The sequence below is a fragment of the Rhinolophus sinicus genome, linkage group LG03 (genome assembly GCF_036562045.2).
Source record: "Rhinolophus sinicus isolate RSC01 linkage group LG03, ASM3656204v1, whole genome shotgun sequence".
NCBI classification, from domain to species: Eukaryota; Metazoa; Chordata; class Mammalia; order Chiroptera; family Rhinolophidae; genus Rhinolophus; species Rhinolophus sinicus.
In genome coordinates, this window is record NC_133753.1 from 146,850,599 (window position 1) to 146,870,356 (window position 19,758).

The 19,758-nt window shown below is 36.4% G+C and overlaps 1 protein-coding gene across 1 annotated transcript in view; it reads right to left on the bottom strand.

The window, feature by feature from the left end:
- The window catches only part of ATG10 (autophagy related 10), a 334,391-nt gene that overhangs the window by 154,576 nt on the left and 160,057 nt on the right, over positions 1-19,758 (bottom strand). The window contains 1 exon segment of the mRNA XM_019746380.2: positions 10,342-10,443. Coding sequence (XP_019601939.2) covers positions 10,342-10,443 — 102 coding nt within the window.

A 19,758-nucleotide genomic window follows, 5' to 3' on the forward strand; every position in this document is an offset into this window, starting at 1 on the left:
CTCAGCCCTCAAACCTGTCTCACACAGTTCAAGACCACTCACCCATGATCGGCAAAGAAGACACAGCACACTCCAAATCGGTTAGAGAAACCACTGGGGATTCTTCTCCCTTTATCCCCATCTAACTTCACTGCAGTCTCATCTCTGCTCTCTGCCTAACTTCAAACCGATGACACCACCATTCTCTCTAATTCTTTGGGTCAGTGTTTTGCACTGGATTTCCTGGTGTTTAAATCTCAGCTTTCCTTAACAGATTCTGACTCGGTCTGTCTCTCTGACTCTCAGTACTCCCTACTAAATTGAGTGGAAATCCCAGGTTCGGGAACCGAATAATACACCAGCAACCAGGCTAATGCCCCAGCACAACCAGCCAAATACTACTATCCCCCAGGACAGAAGATTGAGACAAACCATGCTAAAAACTCCAACTATTTCTCAGACCAATGTAAAGTCAAAACGCAACACTCTCACATTCCACCCAAAATTCTGTTCTTTAGCGTAGAGGCCTTCTTGCTTCCCCCCAACTACCCTCCATACCCACCGTCATGCATATCCCCTATAGTCATCCCCAAGAGCCCAAAATGTAATATGTGGTAGAAAATGTTCTAGACGCTTTCTGGCAGGTTAATTATAAACTCTGTGTCACCAAATGAGCAGGATTTGGAGAACATCTTTTGGAAGTTAGTTTTCCTCCTCAAGAATGCCCACAGTGTGCTTCAGCCTCTCCTCTAAGTACTGAGAGTCACTGTAGAAACTAAGATTGGTTGACAGGTTCATAAGTCAGCCAAAGGTACAGACAGAATCTATCCTCAGCCCTCAAGTTTCTTGTTGCCAGATTCCAACCATGTGTTTTTAAGTCAGTCTGACTTATCAGCATGCCAGCTGTCAAAGTGAAAAGCTATGGGCACTTCAGCTTTATCTGAGGTAATTGCCCAATATGCTCTGATTAGCTCTACAGTCATGACTCTTGACTTGGTTTCTCATTTTCAGCCCCATTCCTGCTCTCGTATTCACCTTGGTTTGCATGGGTGGACCTTCAACACTCCCCAAGACCTCTGTCTTAGAGAAGATGTTGGAACTACTGCCACAAAATAATAATAGCGAAATGACCTGTTAGAAAGGGAGACTAAAAGGAATTACTTGTCACCAGTATCACAGAGACAAAAAGAAGAGAGAATTTCAAGAAGAAAGGGCTTAGTCAATAGTGTCAAATGTTGCAATGTGGTCAAGCAGAATGAAGACACTAAATGTGGTGATTACAAAGTAACTGGTACTTTACAGGGAAGCAATTCCCATAGCTTGATGTTGGTAGAAGTCAAAAGAAAAAGAGTTGAAGTCGGAATGAGTGACAAAAGAGCGAAGGTCACTTATTTAAGAAATCAGGTAGTGAAGGAAGAAGAGAGAATTGTAGAAGAGGATTGAGAAGTGTCAATATAGGCATGGCATAAACATATAGGGCCAAGAGCCATGGAACCTCAGTGTTGTGGCAATTACTGAGAAGGCTACAGTCAAGACAAAGAAAGAAGGTGGGAGAAATAAAAAGGAACTGATGTCATCGAGGGTCTTGCAATAAAAAAGGTACACAGCATGTTCAGAGAGAGGAGTAAATATAGTTGAAAATAAGGAAGTTATAAACAGAGAGGAAAACTTTAGAGTTTGAGATCATCACTGAATCTTTTTCCCTTTTGCTCCATATCTAACAAATTTAAAGGGAAACTGAAGGTAAACTACTTTACAAATAAGTATTGGAAAAAGAGCATTTAATAACATCACTTCAAATTAGTCAACGGTCATTTGAATGATCTCATCCAAAAATTCTGTCACTTTCAGATTACAACTACTTTCTTTTCCTTCAAAAGAAGGTAGGGTCAAGCAACCAATCATAGAGACCAAATTTAATTGGCCAGGCTGCTCTATCCTCTAGCACACTGGCCAAAGAAGGCATTCTTTTAGGCATCTATCCAGATGTTCTTTTTTTTTTTTTCTCAATGGGATAAGAAGTGTTTATTGTTTGAAGCTGCTAAGTTTGGGGGTAATTTGTTATGCAACAAAAGATAACTAATACACTCCTATATCTCCAATTTCAGTCCATCATCATGGGCTTCATTCTCGATTACTCTCTTTCCATATTTGTAGCTCCCTTCTCTAACAATGAGAAACACAACTACTATTATTTTTAAGACAATAACTTATTTGTCAATGCCCCCTCTATGTAACCAATTTCCATTGCTGTGTCACCCAACTCTCGCCCCCCAGATTTTCATCCTCCTCGCCCTTCAACACCCCTCATAAGGTTGCTGCGGGCCCATCCACAGGTTCTTTATGTAACACTGCCAGCTTCACAGCTTCACAGCTTTCCTACTCTTGTCAATCCATCCTAAACTATACCTGAGACAAACCTGTAACCTCTATCCTAAGGCTCCTTTGAGGTCAGCTAGAAATAGATGTAACTTTTCTCAATGCATATGCATTAAATCTTCTCTCACCGATACATAAAACCAACGGTTTGCTATGAATGAAGAATACCTCTAAGACAGCAAATTGATAAGCACCAAATGGAAGAACATTACTGAAGTTCCCATATCCCGTTTATACAATCAAAAACAATACTGTTAAAAACATTTTCATACCTCGCTCTTAGAGTTTTTCCCCTTTGCTTTTTTTCACTTTGAAAACCTTCAACACGGTCCAATATTTGGTTATTTTCATTTACTTTAAGATGAAATTATTATTCACCCGTAGGCACATAAATTCAGAAATAAACTTTAACAAATATTCCTGACCATTTCATTTAGTAAGTACCATTCAATAAATAGACAGTAAATTGATGAGACAATATTTACTCTAACTTTTTTGACTTTTAGTTAAGTTAGCAGTATAATGGGGAGAGGGCAAATTCTAGACAGTTTCAATCCAGAAAAATCAAGATACAGGCTCTATTAGTTTCTGGCACTTATGTGTCAGACACCGGCTAGATACAGAGGGCACAGTGGTGATTGAAGTGATCTAACCAGGTCAGTGCTTGGAGTCCAGTAGTAGAGTTCAGAACCACTATTCACTTGAAAATGTTTTGTTCTCTCCCCATAAAATAATCCATTTGCATCTTTAATAAAGGCTCTTCAATAGTGAGCATTTCAGGTGTGAGTAGAAGAAAAATTGGGGGTTATGTGGGTCATATCATGTAAGTAGCAATCTATATGTACTACTGTCCCTTGTTCTGGACAAAGGATTTGTAGTAAAATAGTATTCTATCTGATAGTCTTTATCTGATTGTTGAAAAAAAAATCCTGACAAGTAGCTAATTTCATTCAAGCTACAAAAAAAATGAAAATAAAAATTCAACATTTTAAACATCTGAAGATTGCAGGTTACCATGTGACTCCAATTTCAATTTTAACATTCAATTCTATGAGAATATATGACAAGGCTGTTTTTGAGCCCTGCATAGAAAACTATGATGATGGATATTTCTTTCACTCCAGAAAATATATTTTTTAAATAAACATTTTAATTTAACAAAGGAAGAAAATGAATTTTAAATATAATTAATACAACAATTATGAAAAGTCAAATATTTTAGATATCATTTACTCTCCTGTGATATCAAATCTCACTGTAATACATTCTAAGAAATGTATCCTTCTCCACATACAGTTTCCACTGACTTACAAAAAACAAACTATGAAAGGGGAGAAAGAAGTACTATGTAGTGGTTTCACTTTCATTTATTTTAGATTTGATTATAAAATCAAGCAGGCTCAGCAATTCTCCGTGTAAAAAAACCCACATAAAGTTTGTAACCCATTAAGTGTTTTTTTTCAAAGCTGTATCATGGAAAGTATCTCAAACTCATTAAAAGAAATGGGAGGAATATATAATTAGAACAATTAAAATAATGCGCTAAGTGTCCTTCCTCAGAAACAATTGGCACTTGTTAGATCCTTAGAACTAGACATAAGCATTCTACACTGAAAGTCAGATTTTCATACAGAAATATCAACTCAGTATTCTCTTAAGTCCACATCTGCTGCTAGAAATAATCTTACTTTTGATTTAAAAAACACACCTCAATATTAGGGCTATATATACATAAAGGACACTTTCTGATATAACTTGCTGCTGAGTTGAAATACAATGTATATGGCAGGTGCCTTTACAAAGGCTTTTCTACTAGCTTGATAACTAGAAAGAGAATTAGCTACCTGTCTAGATTGATTCAACTCTATTTCTCTCAGAAAAATAGATTCTCTCTTTGCTGTGCAAAGCAGAGAACAGAACATAGAGAATTTCAAAAGTAGAAGTAACCTTAAAAACCCATTTAGGCAATAGGTTCTCCCAAAACCGAATACACTCCCAGAATTTTACAAAGTGATATTACTCAGGTACTATCAAGGGCTAGAGAAGAAAGAAGATTCAGGAGAATGTGGGACATGTCCCTATCTCTATCTAAGATTTCTCGGCTTCAGCAGAACACTTTTAAGACCCCTGAGATTTTGTTAGATGGTTCAAATAATTTTAGTGACACATCCTTGTATGTGGTTTCTGATGAATTCTAAGAATAAGTAAACAAATACTTCTGTCATATACTAAAGAAATATAGTTTTTATAATACTATATCTAGTGCAGTATCTCACAATTTTGTTGGAACTGCAAATCCTAATCAGACCTGATTGGTTTTCAGAATATCCCATACTCTCCCCTCTCAAACACCACATACTCTATGGTATATACTTACACTATAAATTAAATAAAATTAAAATTTACTTTGTCTTTGAACTTTTTCACCATACCTCAAGTAAAACACAAAAGTGGGACCAGGGTCTGCTGTATAAACAGTTATTTTCTTTAAAAATTCATTTATTTATCAGCATGAGATGCATCATATCAATAAATAAATACTGAGTCACTACTTACATGCACTTCCACTTGTATGTACACACATTAAATATAACATACTTTCTATTATTTTCACATTGATTTAATAATTACATTTGCAAATAGTAGGGATATCATGCTTATTACTTATCATTTACATTTATCAACATGTCTATACTTTGGTCTAAAACTAGCAGTTGCTTTACAGGAAAATTGTTAACACTAACTGAGAACTGTACCTTGTCATTTATTCCATTATAAAAAAAAAAAACCCACAATATTCTGAGATATGAGTCTATTTTGGACCTACAAAACAGAACACATCCTAGAAGCCACTTAATAAAATCCTTAGGGCAAATGAGTATATTTGAAGACCTGGTTACCTCAGAAGATCATCATTCTCTGAATATGTTCTTTTGGCAATCGAGATCGTCTTCTGTTACTGAGTCTCAGCTTTATGCTTCAGGGAATCTATGATAGGTTGTTGTTTGTTGAGGGCTCAGTATAATATTCCACCTACCCTGGACCAAGGAAAGTCCCAGTTAGTGGACCACAAGGCCCTAGGACAAAAATCCTTTTCATCCAGTAGTATACTATTGCTATTTTTATGACTCTATCATTCTCATAGTTTTAAAAAATGTAATCTGAAGGTGTAACCCGAGGCTCTAAAGTAATGAAGATAGTAAATGAATAAATAAAATATGCTCAATACCCATCTCTGATACCTCTTCAAAAGGAAGAAATGGAACTTCAGTAATCCAACTTGAGACAAAAGAATCCAAACTTCAATAACATAAAAAATAAAATAAACAACAATTATCAATTTATGGAAATAAGAGTTCCATATAATAAAATACACCAAGAGCCAGTGTTGATTACATTGGTCCCTGTTGAAAATATCCATTTGTATTTAGAAGATTTTAAATAGAGGCAATGGATTTCCTTTGGTCACTGGTAAAGAAAAGATCCTGTTCAAAAATTGTTATAGTCCTGTTTGTTATTTCACAACCTCTGAAAGGCCATAAGCAAATCAAATTAACTGCTCTCAACCATAAATGTACTGTCTAATATGATTAACCTATAAGAACTCCTGTTCCCCCAAATGAGCACTAAGATACACCAATATATTGGGTAGATTTCTAAATATTATCTGATTCTTTTAATCATTATTTTAAATTATATTTTAAAAAGTCAAAGAAGATATAGATTACGATTTTCACAAATTTCTTGTTACATACTCCATTATATTTCACTTTGATTTTTAAAATCCTATGATTATCTATATATCATTGTAGATAATCTCACAGGCATCAAAATCATGAATCCAGCTATCTTTCTACAATTAAGATTGCCAGATCTGGTTAGAACAAGGGAGTGAGTTGATTTCCCAAATTATACATGATCAAGTTAAAAAAAAAATTTCTTTTTGAAACAACTATTAGCAGAGGCATTCCTTTGGATATCTCTAAATAGGAAATGTGATTTACAGATATGAAATAGATACAGAATTATGTAGCTTTAAGGTCTAAAGAGAATTCGGAGGTCCCCTAACTCAATATTCTACACAATATAGGACTTCTTTGGAAAATAGATTATAAATTGGTGGTCTGAGGACCATTTAAAGCACATGTAGTCTATTTGGCCTAAACAGATTTCTTTTTTTTTAAATTATGCCAACACACAAAAATCCAGATCATTGCCTTTTCTTGAAAATCCACCTGGGGCTACATGTCTACTGCCCCTTTGGATGAGTCATGCCCTCGCCCTTTCTCCACAGCTCCCATCACTTCCCATCAGCCCACTTCACTCACGCATCATCTGCCTCGTGCTTTAAACATCTGAGGATTTCAGTGAGTGACCACTGTTCTGGATAAAGGATTATCCATTCTGTGGATAAACATATCCACAAAAGGGGAGAGCTTACGACTTTACAAGTTGACCTATTTCATTGCAGACAACTCGAAACAGAGATTTGTCTAGAATAATTTCCAGACACGAACTAGTTCTAGCCTCAGAAATGAAGTAAGTCTACTGTCTATTCCACAGGAAAGTCTTCTAAATATACCTGCAGACAATTAACCTTCCTAGGTCTTCAGTTCCAGTTTAACATCCGCAGAGTCCCTAAATATTCCTCATAATAATATGTCTTCAAGCCCACCCACGGTCCTTGGCATGCTTCTCTACATGGATGAATTGTATTAATAATTTATTTTTAAACTATTATTTACATATTCATGGACTATGTATTCTAGTTATCAATATTCTTCTTTACATGTAATAATGTGGTATTCCTTGATCTAGATCAGTGGTTCTCAACGCTTTTGGTCTCAAGACCCCTTTACACTTTTAAAATTCACTGAGTATTCCAATGAGCTTTTGTTTCAGAAAGTTATATCTAATGATATTCACTGTATTAGAAATTAAAATTGAAAATTTTTAATGAATTCATTTAAAAATACATATTAATATAGCATATTTCTATGAAAAATTAATATATTTTCCAAAACAACATAAATGAGTAAGAAAAATAGCAAGGTTTTATATTTTTGCAATTTTTTTTAATGTCTGCCTTAATAGAAGATAGGTGGGTATTTCTAACTATTGCTGCATTCAATCTGTTGCCATATCACAAGTAGGTAAGCTCTGGAAAAATCAGGAAGAATGAGAGTAAAAAGTATAAACAACATCTTAATATTATTAGAAAAATAGTTCTGACCTTGTGGACTCCCTGAAAGCATCTCTGGGACACCTCCCCCACCCAGGAGTCGCCAGACCATATTTGGGATCCATTTAATGGATGTAGCTTAGGTTCTAGTTTTTCTAGTATCCATGGCATTCTTTTCACTTATCTTGAGCTTATGGTCAAGTAAAATCACCAGCTCTTTCTCATACAAATTGCTGTCATGTCAAGCCTCCCTCTTTTCATCTAAATGCAGACGTTATGCATGCATTTCTCCATAGATCTCATTTTGTTGGTTTCGGTTACTATTTGGTAGTGAAGGTTGTGGGAGCTGCACTCAGGTCACCTTAAAGCTGGTATACCTATCCCTACTCAGCTGTTGTGACTGTTGGATGATAACACACAGCCACCCTCTTTGAAGAATTTTTCAGTAAAACTGTAACCACCTCGCTTGGGAAGCTATGTCCACTTTCAGTTCAGCCAATGGCCGACTGACAAGCCAGTGACTGTCACAGAGTACAAAAGGCCAACTCAATGACACAAAGTAAGACTAATTCTGGATGTATTTTGTGCTCCAGAACTTCCCAGGGGATCAGACTAAAGTTAGTCTCTAAATGAGACCACATCCTTCCTTAGCTTCCATCCCTTGTTCTGTCCTGTTTCTGTCACTCCTTTTTTCCTACGAGCACATTCCTAATAAGTTACTTGAACAGAAATCTCCATCTCAGGCTCAACCTAAGACATTTTTCATCCCGGCAAGATTATTCCAATATCGACTCTATCATATACCAAATTAACTAACCAGCTCAGCTGTGCAGCATCTCAAATATGGTAAGCATTCTATTACAGAGCAGGGCAATGATTCTCCAAGGGTGGTCCCTAGACCAGCAGCAGCAGCATCACTTGGAAACTTGTTAGAACTCCAAATTCTCAGGCCCCACTCCAGACTTACTGAAGAAGAAAAATCTCCATTACATAGATGTGTCATGGTGAACTAATCTATTACTATTGTATATGTAATCTGTTTCCATTTTTTCCTATTATAAATAATGGTGAAATGAATATGCTTACAGGTAAATTTTTGTGCACATTTATGATTATTTTATAAGTATTTGTCTGCAATTTACTTTGGTGTAAAAATACTGCATCAACAAAGGTGTATGGATAGATGCATAGAGGCCTGATATACAATAAAGCAACCATAGCAAAATGTTAATAGTAGAGGTTAAGTAATAAGCACATGAACGGTCACTGCAAAATTCTTTCAACTTTTTTCATATGTTTGAAACTTTTTGGGAAGTGTTGAAAATGAAAAATGTTGGAAAAAATTGTATTTTATGAAGCTTAATTCCTAGAATTGAAATAGATTGTTCATAGTATGTACTCATCTTTAAACTTTATGAAGTTAAAACATCAACCAGAAAGTGTCAGTTCCCTCAGACTGTCAACACCACGTTTATAGTGCTTTTCAAATCTCTGCCAACTTGTTAGGCAAAAGCTGGTAATTCATCTTTTAAATCATCATTTCCATGTGCATTTTTTAAGTTAATATATAATGAATTGAAAAGTTTCCTAACATTCTAGGCTTCAGATTTGATTTGATATTTGAACCATGAAGCAGTAATCAAGATGTGAGCACTTAATTTATTACCAAGCACAATACCCTCAAGAATAACCTGCAAACCAACTTACATTGGTGAGAGTTTCTTCCAGGCCAGTATCATACACAGGCAAAGGGGGCTAGTGCCAGATTGTTGAATGGATCTGATTTAATAGTTCCTGATCAAAAGCTCTTTCTTCGTAAAAAAAAATGTCTCCTCACCCATTTTATCAGGATTCTCAAAATTCTAAGAATTAGTGATTTCTTCCTTTGTGTTGAAGCAGTTAGATACCCACCAATTCTACTTTAGAATTCAAGTATTTTACTTCAGTATGGGTTCCACATAATTATGGTGCATCCATAGGCTAGAATGTAATGGAACCATTAAATAGAACGATGGAATTCTACATTTACTGACATGGAAAGATGCCCATGATATACAAGTTCATTGCAAAATACAGGTATGTCTGTGTGTATATGACAGAAATTTGTGGAAGGGTATTTATTAAAATATTAATATTACCTCCAGTTGAAGGATATATGGGAGTTGTTTTACTCTTTTTATATCTTCCTCTATTGTTTATTTTTACAACAAACATATAAAATTTTTTTATTAATAATAACAAACACAATAAGGCTATTTGCATTTCAATAAAAATTAAATTGAAAATATCCCAGAAACCACTAAGCTATCATCACCTTATTAAAATTTAATTTAGCAAGATTTTCAAGTCAAGGTTAAAGTCCCCTAAGGAATGAGACCCAGATCTAACACATCTTGAAGGGTATAGGGGAAAAGAGTTAAAGATAGACTAGGCAAAGAGGTCTCCAGCCAAGTATTAAGCAGCCAAGGGACAGGTCTGTGTTATCCTGGGGGGATTTCATGGGAGAAAAGTCAACAGGCAATGGACGGTATCTGAGATCTTCAGATCCAGATAAACACAAAGGGTGAAGGCTCGCTACAGTCTATATAGACTCAGAATGGATCTCAAGTTTGCCACAATTCCTGCTTTCAATATTATAGACAAAAATACCTCCTGACAAAAGACGTTCACTTTTCTCCCAACAGCAGGCCCAGGATCCAATGGCAGCTAATTTTTTAAAATATATATTTAAAAGATTTAAATGTTTAAATTTATACTTCACAAAGACTGAAAAGGAGAATATAACATATTAAATCACTCACCTCCATGGGAAGACACTCCTGTACATGGGCAGATGTTCCTGGATGTCCCATCCCATTTTTAATTTGAAAATGCGTTTTGCACATGTAGCCATCAGAACAGTCCTGTGTTCCATCAACCAAAGAATACATAAGAAAATGCCAATTATTTTAAGAATTCATCATTCTAAGAACTACAGCTTCTCATAAATTCCAAGCAAGCAATCAAAAACTAAGTATATTGAATAAGATGAGATAATATAGATAAAGAAACTCATCCAAAACCCTGCACATAGTAGGTACTCAATAAATAGAAGTTTTAATCCCCCACCTTTCTCACTTATTAATGATGTTCTCCTTCTTAGATTAAATCCCCCCACTTTCATTTTCCCAAAAACAAAAGTCATAGAGCAAAGCTTTAGATTGGCAGCTGCTAAAATACATATGCAATGGATTTTAACTTATAGAATACTTTGTCAAATATATAATATTGACTTTCATAACATATATAGAAAGAGAAATTTTAGGAGGACTTGCAACAGATCTTGAAACTGGAAGGGACCTTCCATTTCAATTTTTTGTTCAAGGTAAGATCTCCATGAAAATGTCCCAGGGAGGTAATTATGTAGCACCTGCCTGAGCATTTCCAGGAATCTACACTTTACTCCTTACACCACTGCCACGTCCATTTCCATACATGGTACATTGTTCACTGAGAAAGTTTTGTCTTATATTGCCTTGAAATGTTTCCCTTTAACCTTAACTCACTGGTGCTACTTCTACCCTCTGGAATCTAAACTCTTTTCCACATAGCCATTCTACAAAGAGTTGAAGATAAACATTCAAATGTTCTTTAAAAAAGATGATATTCAAGCCTTTTACCAGTTGCATTCCTCTCCTGTTTCTTATACTTGCTCTTAAATACACTAATGGATGACGTTCATTTAACTGTGGTTGGTTCTTTTTTTTTTAAATTGAAAACGTGTTTGAATTCAATAAAGTCATGTGCAAAAATGTAATACCTCCTCATGCAGAAACATACTCACATATCAATAAAAAGTATTAATTATCCACCAAATTGTCATACTAACATTCACATTTTCACAGATTTAAAATAATTATAATTAAGAAAGATGTGGTTACTTGGTCTGAAGCAATAAGAAAATACAGAATAGAATTCCAACTAAACAATTCACTTAAATACTTTTACTAAGATTCAAAAGTCCAGTTTTTAATTATAAAACAAGAAAAGAAAAATGTTATAGTGTTTGTGAACAATTCAATATTGAATATATTTTACAATTTGTGTCATGTCAACTATGCTAGAGCATTTGATTTTAGGTAACTATATGGAATAAGTCCTAAATCCAATATGACTGGTGTGCTTATAAGAAGAGGGAAATTTGGCTATGGAGACACAGACACACAGCGGAGAAGGCCACAGGAAGACAGAGGCAGAGTTTAGAGTGTTTTATCTACAACCCAAAGAATGATGAGGATTGCCATCAACCACCGGAAGCTAAAAGAGACAGGGAAGGATTCTTCTCTGGAGGCTTTGGAGAGAGCATGGCCTTGCAGACACCTTGATTTCTGACTTCCAACCAACAGAACTATGAAAAAATAAATTTCTGTGTTTTAAGACACCCCATTTGTGATACTTTGTTATAGCAGCCCTAGGAAATGAACACAAAACAAGAGATTTTCTGAGAAATATGGAGGGACTTTTACAATGCTTCCCAGTTAGCCGGTCTAACATCCCGCCAGCACCCACACAAGGTCCCTGCTGGTTGGTGGTGATCAGTACCTACCAGCTCTAATTGACTGGACCCAACTCATTCTGACTAATTTACGCCACTGCCACAGGCCATTACATATTGTGACTACCATTCCTGCCTGTAAGGTAAGCAATCAGGTATCCAATACTACCATCTTGTATTAATTCATTAAGGTTCTGCACTTTGTAGGTTGAATCATTGTTTTAAATTCCAGCTCTACATAATCCAACAACACAACATACCCCTAATGGCCTTCTACCACTGAAATGTTTGTGTTTAGACAATGTACATTACTTTTAATATTGGCTTAAATGGAGAAAGAGATACACAGTTTTTGTTGTTGTTGCTTTTTACATCAAGTATCCATCCCCCCTTCTTTTGGAATAGCAGTCACTTTTCCTCTAAGGAATTATTCCCTTCTCCCGGATCAGTGTGGACGTGACCCCCCAGCTCTAGTCATGGCCCCCCAAGAATAGTCACAGGACTCTGATCTAGCCAATCAGGGTACTAGTCCTGCTGGCCTCAGAGACTCAGGAGGGCAAATAATCCAATCAGAGCCAATAGAAGTGATTCAGGACTTTTGAGGGGGGGGGGGGGGCAGGGTACAAGGCTGTTCTCTTTTTCACTGGATTTGAACCAGAAGATAAAGCCCCAGCAGTGTTGGCAGCCACCATGTAATTAAATGGAGTCTGAGAATGAAGCCAATGAGAAGGAAAGTAAGGCCATGAGATGCAGAGTCCAGATGCTGATGACACTATTTTTACCAACCATACCTAAAGCTAGCTCTACACTCAAATTTTGTAATTACATTGCCCCAAAAATCCCTACTTTGCTTTATCCAGTTTGGGCTGGGTTCTCTGTCACTTACCACCAAAATAATCTTTCTATTAAATGACATGTATATTGTACTTATTAGTTTAAAACTAGAAGATTTGCTTCTGCATTATATCATCACTCTTGTTATGATAGATCATCAATAGTGGATTATATAAAAGATTTGCCAAATACAATGAAACTATAATAGTATGTGTTTGTGAGATAAAGTACTGACAGTCTGTAATTTAAAAATAATCTAGCAAGTTAGGATCCTTAGTGCAGAATCGAGACTGCCATTCCACATAAAAACCTGGTCCCCATGGAGACTAAAAACACCCTGGACCTGCACAGGAGGAGGCAGGAAGAAAAGAGACATTCTAGTTTGTCCAGTTCAGTCGTCCCATTTCAGAGATAACAGGGTGAAGGACTGAAGCACTCTCAAGAGACTTGTCTTAAAGCTAATTAGGGGCAGAGCTGGAAGTGGAAAGCAGGCCTCTTGACCCCAGTGTTCTACTACACTAAACAAATTCTGCCAGAGAGCGGGATCATGGCAGAAAAGTGCTTACTGACTCATGTGGACTGGCGTAAGCCAGCACTCTGCACAGTGAGTAACAAGCTCGAGCCACTTACGTGTGGTCTGGGGACAAGCAGACTCAACGCCCCCTGGGAGCTTGTTTGACGTACAGAATCTCAAGCCCCACCTCAGACCTCCTGAATTGGAATCTGTATTTAACAGGCAAGTGATTCACTCACATGCACATCTGGAAGCAGGAGGTAGCATGCACGGCAATCCCTGACTCAAAGGGACTGAAATTGTTTGCATTAAACAGTAGTTCCCAACTCTAGCTACACATCGGAAGCACCTGGGGAGTTTTCAAAATGCTGTTTCTGGGGTAGGTCCCCCCTCAGAGCAGTGAAGTCAGAATCTTCCCAGCAGACACTAACACAGTAGCCAGGGTAGAGAACCACTGCACTAAATTCACTGGAGTCCTTCTTTTGAAATCTAAGAACATAGTCAACCCAGGGCTCTAAGGCTGCCTCAGAAGAAAAGATCACAGCAACCCCCAACCTTCGGGAACACCATGGCGCTCGTGGAGCTCTGCATGTGCTAAACGCGCCTCCCAGATGCCCATCTGGGAACTGAGACTGTGCTGAGACTGCTTGGTAAGCGGTCTTCACCACCATCTCAAATCCCACTTTTGGGCAACTGACCCAGCCTTGACCCAGTCCTATGTAACTGGCATTGATCTCGGAACTTAAAACTATTGTTGTCCCATGTCCAGTTACATTTCAACCATCAGGACTCCTTGCTGCCTAATCTACCACAGAGCAGGTGGCTTTCCTTTGTCACCATAGAAGAGAAACTATTATAAGAGGAAATGTCCAGGTGCTATAATCCAGACACCACTAATAAAAGAGAATACTTCCTCACAGTCAAAACTCCTCAAGTTATCTACATAGAATGCCCTTCACCTTACACCAAAATAAGGACTAAAGATTTAAATGAAAAAAAACAATACTATAAATGTGCTATATGAAAATATTGGAGAATATAAATACATACATAGAGCATTAAAAAGATACTCAAAAAGTAAACAAAAACCTCAAAGTCATAATAAAATATTGATAAATTCTATGGTATGGGAAAAATTCTTAACATCATAAAGCAAAAAAGAAATACCAAAATGTGAAAAAAAAGATTTTTAGCTCATATCATAGAAAAGGACTAATTTTGTCAACATATAAATAGCTTTAATTTCCTCAATATATGATTAATTCCAACAAAATAATAAGAAAAAGACCAACAGCCCAATAGGAAAATGAGCAAAGAAAATAAACAGATAGTTTACTAAAGAGGAAGTACATATGAATATTAATCATATAAAAATATGATTAGTGTCACCCATAAGAAAAATGTAAATTAAAATTATATGATACCATGTTTTTACCTATCAGATTGACAAAGATCAAAAAGTATGAAATACACTGTGTAGACAAAGATGTAGATAAAACAGTCACTCTCATGTACTGCCGGGGCAGGGTAGTTTAAATTAGTATAACCTCCCTGAAGATTAAGTTAGCAATAACTATCCCAATTAAAAATGTACATATCTTCCAACTAGAAATACTGCTTCCAGGAATTTACCTTACAAATATAGTTGAATATGAGGAAATAAACTTCGGGCAATGATATACATTAAACTATTGTTTTTATAACACAATATTGGAAATAACCTAAATGCCTATCATTGAGGATTGGTTAAATTAATTATGGTATATCCAAATACTGGAATGCTATTCAACCATAAAAAATGAGTAAGTTCTATAAGTATTGATACGGAATAATAATCAAGATAGGTCATTAAGTTAAAAAAAAAAGACGTGCAAAACAGTATGTATATGTGTATATTATGCTACCATTTGTATAAATATAAATACATAGCTTGTGTATGCACTGAATATATCTGGAAGGACATCCAAGACACTGGTATCGGTGGTGACCTCTTAAGGGTTTAAGTGAGGACAGTGGGAGGGTTAGAAAGGAAACTTTTAGTGTACAAACCCTTTTGTGCCTATAAATAAATAACACTTCATGTTAAACAAATATTTCATTGATTGCTCTTTGAACATATGCCTTGCGGCCATCACATTGCTGCAACAGATTCCAACCTTGAACTTCTCCGGAGAAAATGTCCTGAAGGCTTTATAGAACCCTAGAGAGATAACCAAGTTTTCTACTGTAGTTCTGACTGTATATTGGATAGAGATCCAAGAATTTCCTAACAAAACATGTTTGAGTCTGCTTTCTGACAAGCTGTCATGGGCTATGCCACCCAGGGAGCGATGTTATGCCTGTTGGAATCCAGCTACCAAGTAACTATAGGGCTTCTGTTGTTGAATTTTAATAAGCTTTTAACGATCTTCTCTAGAAAAATACTGCTATCTGAAATAATTGGGTGGTTATCCAAGGGCCTTAGCTCTACTGTGGAATAAAGTATTGCATATGGGACTTAAGTTCAAGTTAACTGCTGAGAATGACCAGCTTCAGGAAGAGGTAGACAAGGCCGTTGGGGAGGAATTAAGACAAATAGAAGTTTCTAGGTCACTGCACTGATCAAACAGGACTTTCACGGTTGGTGGAACCCTGAGGAACAGGCCAAACCAAGTCCACAGATCTCAAATGGTTGTTCTTTTCTCTTGTTAAAAAATCAAACCAAAACTACCATTAGCTGCCCAAAGCTGATTAACCATGGGGGCAAAAAAAAAAAAAAAAGAAAAAAGAAAGTAAAAACTGCTGCTGAAAAGCAAAGCTTGCACTGGGTAGGTCAGATATTAAATTAATATCTGCCAATTTTTTCAAATGTCAAAGTTATGAGTAGATGGTGTTAATTAAGGAAATTAATTAAGGAGTTCGAGATCCTCCAGAACACAGTTCTGAATTTGGTACTGTTTCCCCCTCATGCCCACCTAATCTCGCTAACTCTGGTTTCAATTTCTGATACTGTGACACCTTCCAAATGCAGGTGTGGACCCTAGCCAAGGCTGACTCTGATGCCTCTGAGTCAATATCAAGAGTGACCAGGTCCAGACAAAGTAATTCATGGGTAACTACTACTGGCCTTAGACTCACTTAGGCAAAAATTCAAAAGACCCAAAACTCAAAAACCCAAAAGTGAAAGTAAGGACTCAAGGTATTTCATCTTTGAAAAAGACCTTTGTACATTTCTAATGTTCCCTGTTCTTGGAGTTATAAAACATGACACAGCCATTTATTAAATAGTCCATCCATACCTCAGAACTTTCTGGGAGAGGGTTAGAGATAAACCTCAGGTAATAATAAGTTCCAGCTGAGGAAGTTGGGGCTGTCCTTCCAGGAAATAATCAAATCTTTTGGATGTGCCCATCCAATAGAGTCCGAGAGCCCCTTGCTTCACCATTTGCACATTACCTATAATGATTATTGCTTTTATTTGTGTGACCTAACATGCGAATTCCTACTGAACACATTTGTTCATTAGCTGGGAATTAACCCACACAAAAACCTTTGGTGACCATTGGTCCTTGGGTGGAGACTCTCTGGCTCTTTCCAATTTGAAAATGTTCTTTGAAAGTATGAAACTAAAAGGGAACTTGTAGGATTTTGACTTGAAATAGTCTCTCCACAGCAGCAGTGTGTCAGAGGGTTATCTGCCGTCTACCACAATACTTAGTTCAGCAGTGAATCTTGTTTACGCTAGCATACTCATTACATACTTTTATTAGATTTAAATGTCTAATCCACCTATAAACAAAGCACAGAGGACTAATTATAGTTACTGAACATAATCTACATATTATAAATCTTGATGATGTAAAGATAATATAATTAATTTTAAAAATCAGACTGGCGAACAGGAAGGAATGTGAGAGACAGTATAAGTACACTAAATTCCTCATCTACCATAGCAGGAATCAACAGTTATTGTTCAAAAATGTGAAATCAGGAAGCAGAAGTATACTGTTTAAAGTTACAGGGATAATTATGAGAATAACTAAGGAGTTATTCTTCATCAATAAGGGTTCCATTAAACAAATTTAATGAAAATGGAATACTATGTAGCTATTAGAAATGAGCTCACAAAGAAAGATGTCTATGATGTAATGTTAAGTGGAAACCGTAAGTTACAGAACAATCCCATTTAAGGACATATTATTATAAATGTGCATACATATATTTATATGTGCACACAAAAAAACTATAGACGAGTCAGAGGAGAGGGAAGAAAATACTTTCCTTTGTCTTTTTTACATCTGTGTATTATTAGACTTTTTACAGTGATCATATATTGTTTTCCCTTATAAAAATAAAATAAAATAAAGTAAAATAAAGACAACACCCATGAAAGAAAAAGTAATACTGTGCTGGGGAGACTGAGTAAGGCAAGTTCATTAAAGTTTTCCTTCTACTTTCTGCAATCAATGTGGTTCTAAGAACCATACAATGTTCTTGCATACAATGTAAATATTGGTTTTATGTTCTCTCCTTTTTAAAGTAAATATCTAGTTGCTAAACCAAAACAGCAGCAACACTTCTTACCTAAGTCATTGTCTAACAATACCATACCTTCACTGAGTTTTCCAAGTGGACATTGTTTTATGTCACTTAGGGCCTTCAATGTTCACTTCCACTCAATAAAGACATGCTGAGAACCCCACCACCGTGCTCGCTTGTATAAGAAGCTCGTTTTCTTACAATAGCCCTGCTCCCTTTTCCTGGCAGGACTCTTAGACCTACCAAGCTCCCCTTCTTTTCACCTCCAACCCCTCCCGACTTCCTAGATGAGCAGAGCTCACTGCTCTCCACTTTCCTGAATGCAGGTCAAAGCACAGCAAGGGCAGAGGCCCCAAGGAATAAGGAGCAGAAGAAAATCAGACACTTTTCAGGCCAGAAAAGAAGGTTACTGGGCCAATTTAGAGACTTTATTTGGGGGAAAGCGCACAAGTGTAAGTAAACATACATACTTACACAGCCTGCATATTTCACACAAGTTTTTAAAAAAGGATTACAGTTTACATGATGTTAAATTCCTTCCCTTTCTTGGAGCTAAAGCATCAAAAGTAAGTTTAAATCACACTGGTTCCATTTCCCTTATTAACACTTTCAACAAATATCACTACAATGTTAGGTTTCACTATTAAGCATTTGTGGGATTTCATTCTCTTTTCCTTCTTTTGCTTTTAATAATGTTTGGTTTTCGGGTTTTCCGACTTGCCCAATTTGAGTTTCCAATTTTCAGTTCATAGATGTGGGACCTCTGTATGTGCCCTCATATTTTTTATTATATTAAACAATTCGGTTTTGCCTCCCAGAGCAGTCCCGCTTATTTGTGCCCAAGGAATGGCCAATGGATGCTGTAACTGATTGGAGAGGATATGGGGAACTGGCTATAGTAAAATAATTCTTTTCTTTCTTTGTTTCCACTTCCAATTTAAGTTTGTAGAGATTTTGCCATATTTTGTTTGCTCTAGTTGAAATGTTCTCAAAGGTTTATCATTGCTTTTCCGATATTGTAGATTAAAAAAAAAAAAGAAAAAAAACGTATAGATGACCCAAGTTCTGACCTTCCCCATCTTGATTTCTGGATTTAAAGTTACTCTAAATCGTATTCCTTTCATAAATAAATTACTTCTTTTTATAACATTACCATTATAAGAGAATTGTTGAAGAGAATTAAGAGTATTAAAGTAATTTTGTATTTAATAAAGTAAATTGAGAGAAATTTGATAGTCTGACAGTAGACAATTATCAGGGTAGCACGCTGTCACTTTGATATCAAAGCACTATTCTTACAAAGCCACACAAATAATTTATTAACTTACCTAGTTTTTTTGTGGAATGAAAGGTGCCTGAGCTTAAACAGTTTTATTCAGAGAAGGATCCTGCCTTGAGTGTGAGAAGAAGGAATGGGGAGGTGAGAAAGAAAGGCCTTCCGGGCATGGGTGCCATACAAAGTACCACAAAACAGGTGGCTTAAAACAACAGAAAGTTATTCTCTCCCAGTTCCGCATCTAGAGGCTAGAAGTCCAAAATCAGCTTCCCCAGAAGAAGAGCTGAGGAAGGACAGAGTCCACGGTCAGTGCTTCAGAAGCTGTTCCAGCCTGTGGACACCAGGCCAGATCCTCATGGGTGCTGCTGAAAACCGAAAGGGCTTTGACCAAAAATGGGAATGGAGGTCCTACAGCTTTTAGAGTAGGTTGCATGATAGTATATTCACTGCTTTTTATCTATGGGGTCTGGATAATGTGAGATTGAAGACTTTGCTGGAGTCATTCTATTTGCAAAAGAGTATTCGATATCCACTACTTGGAT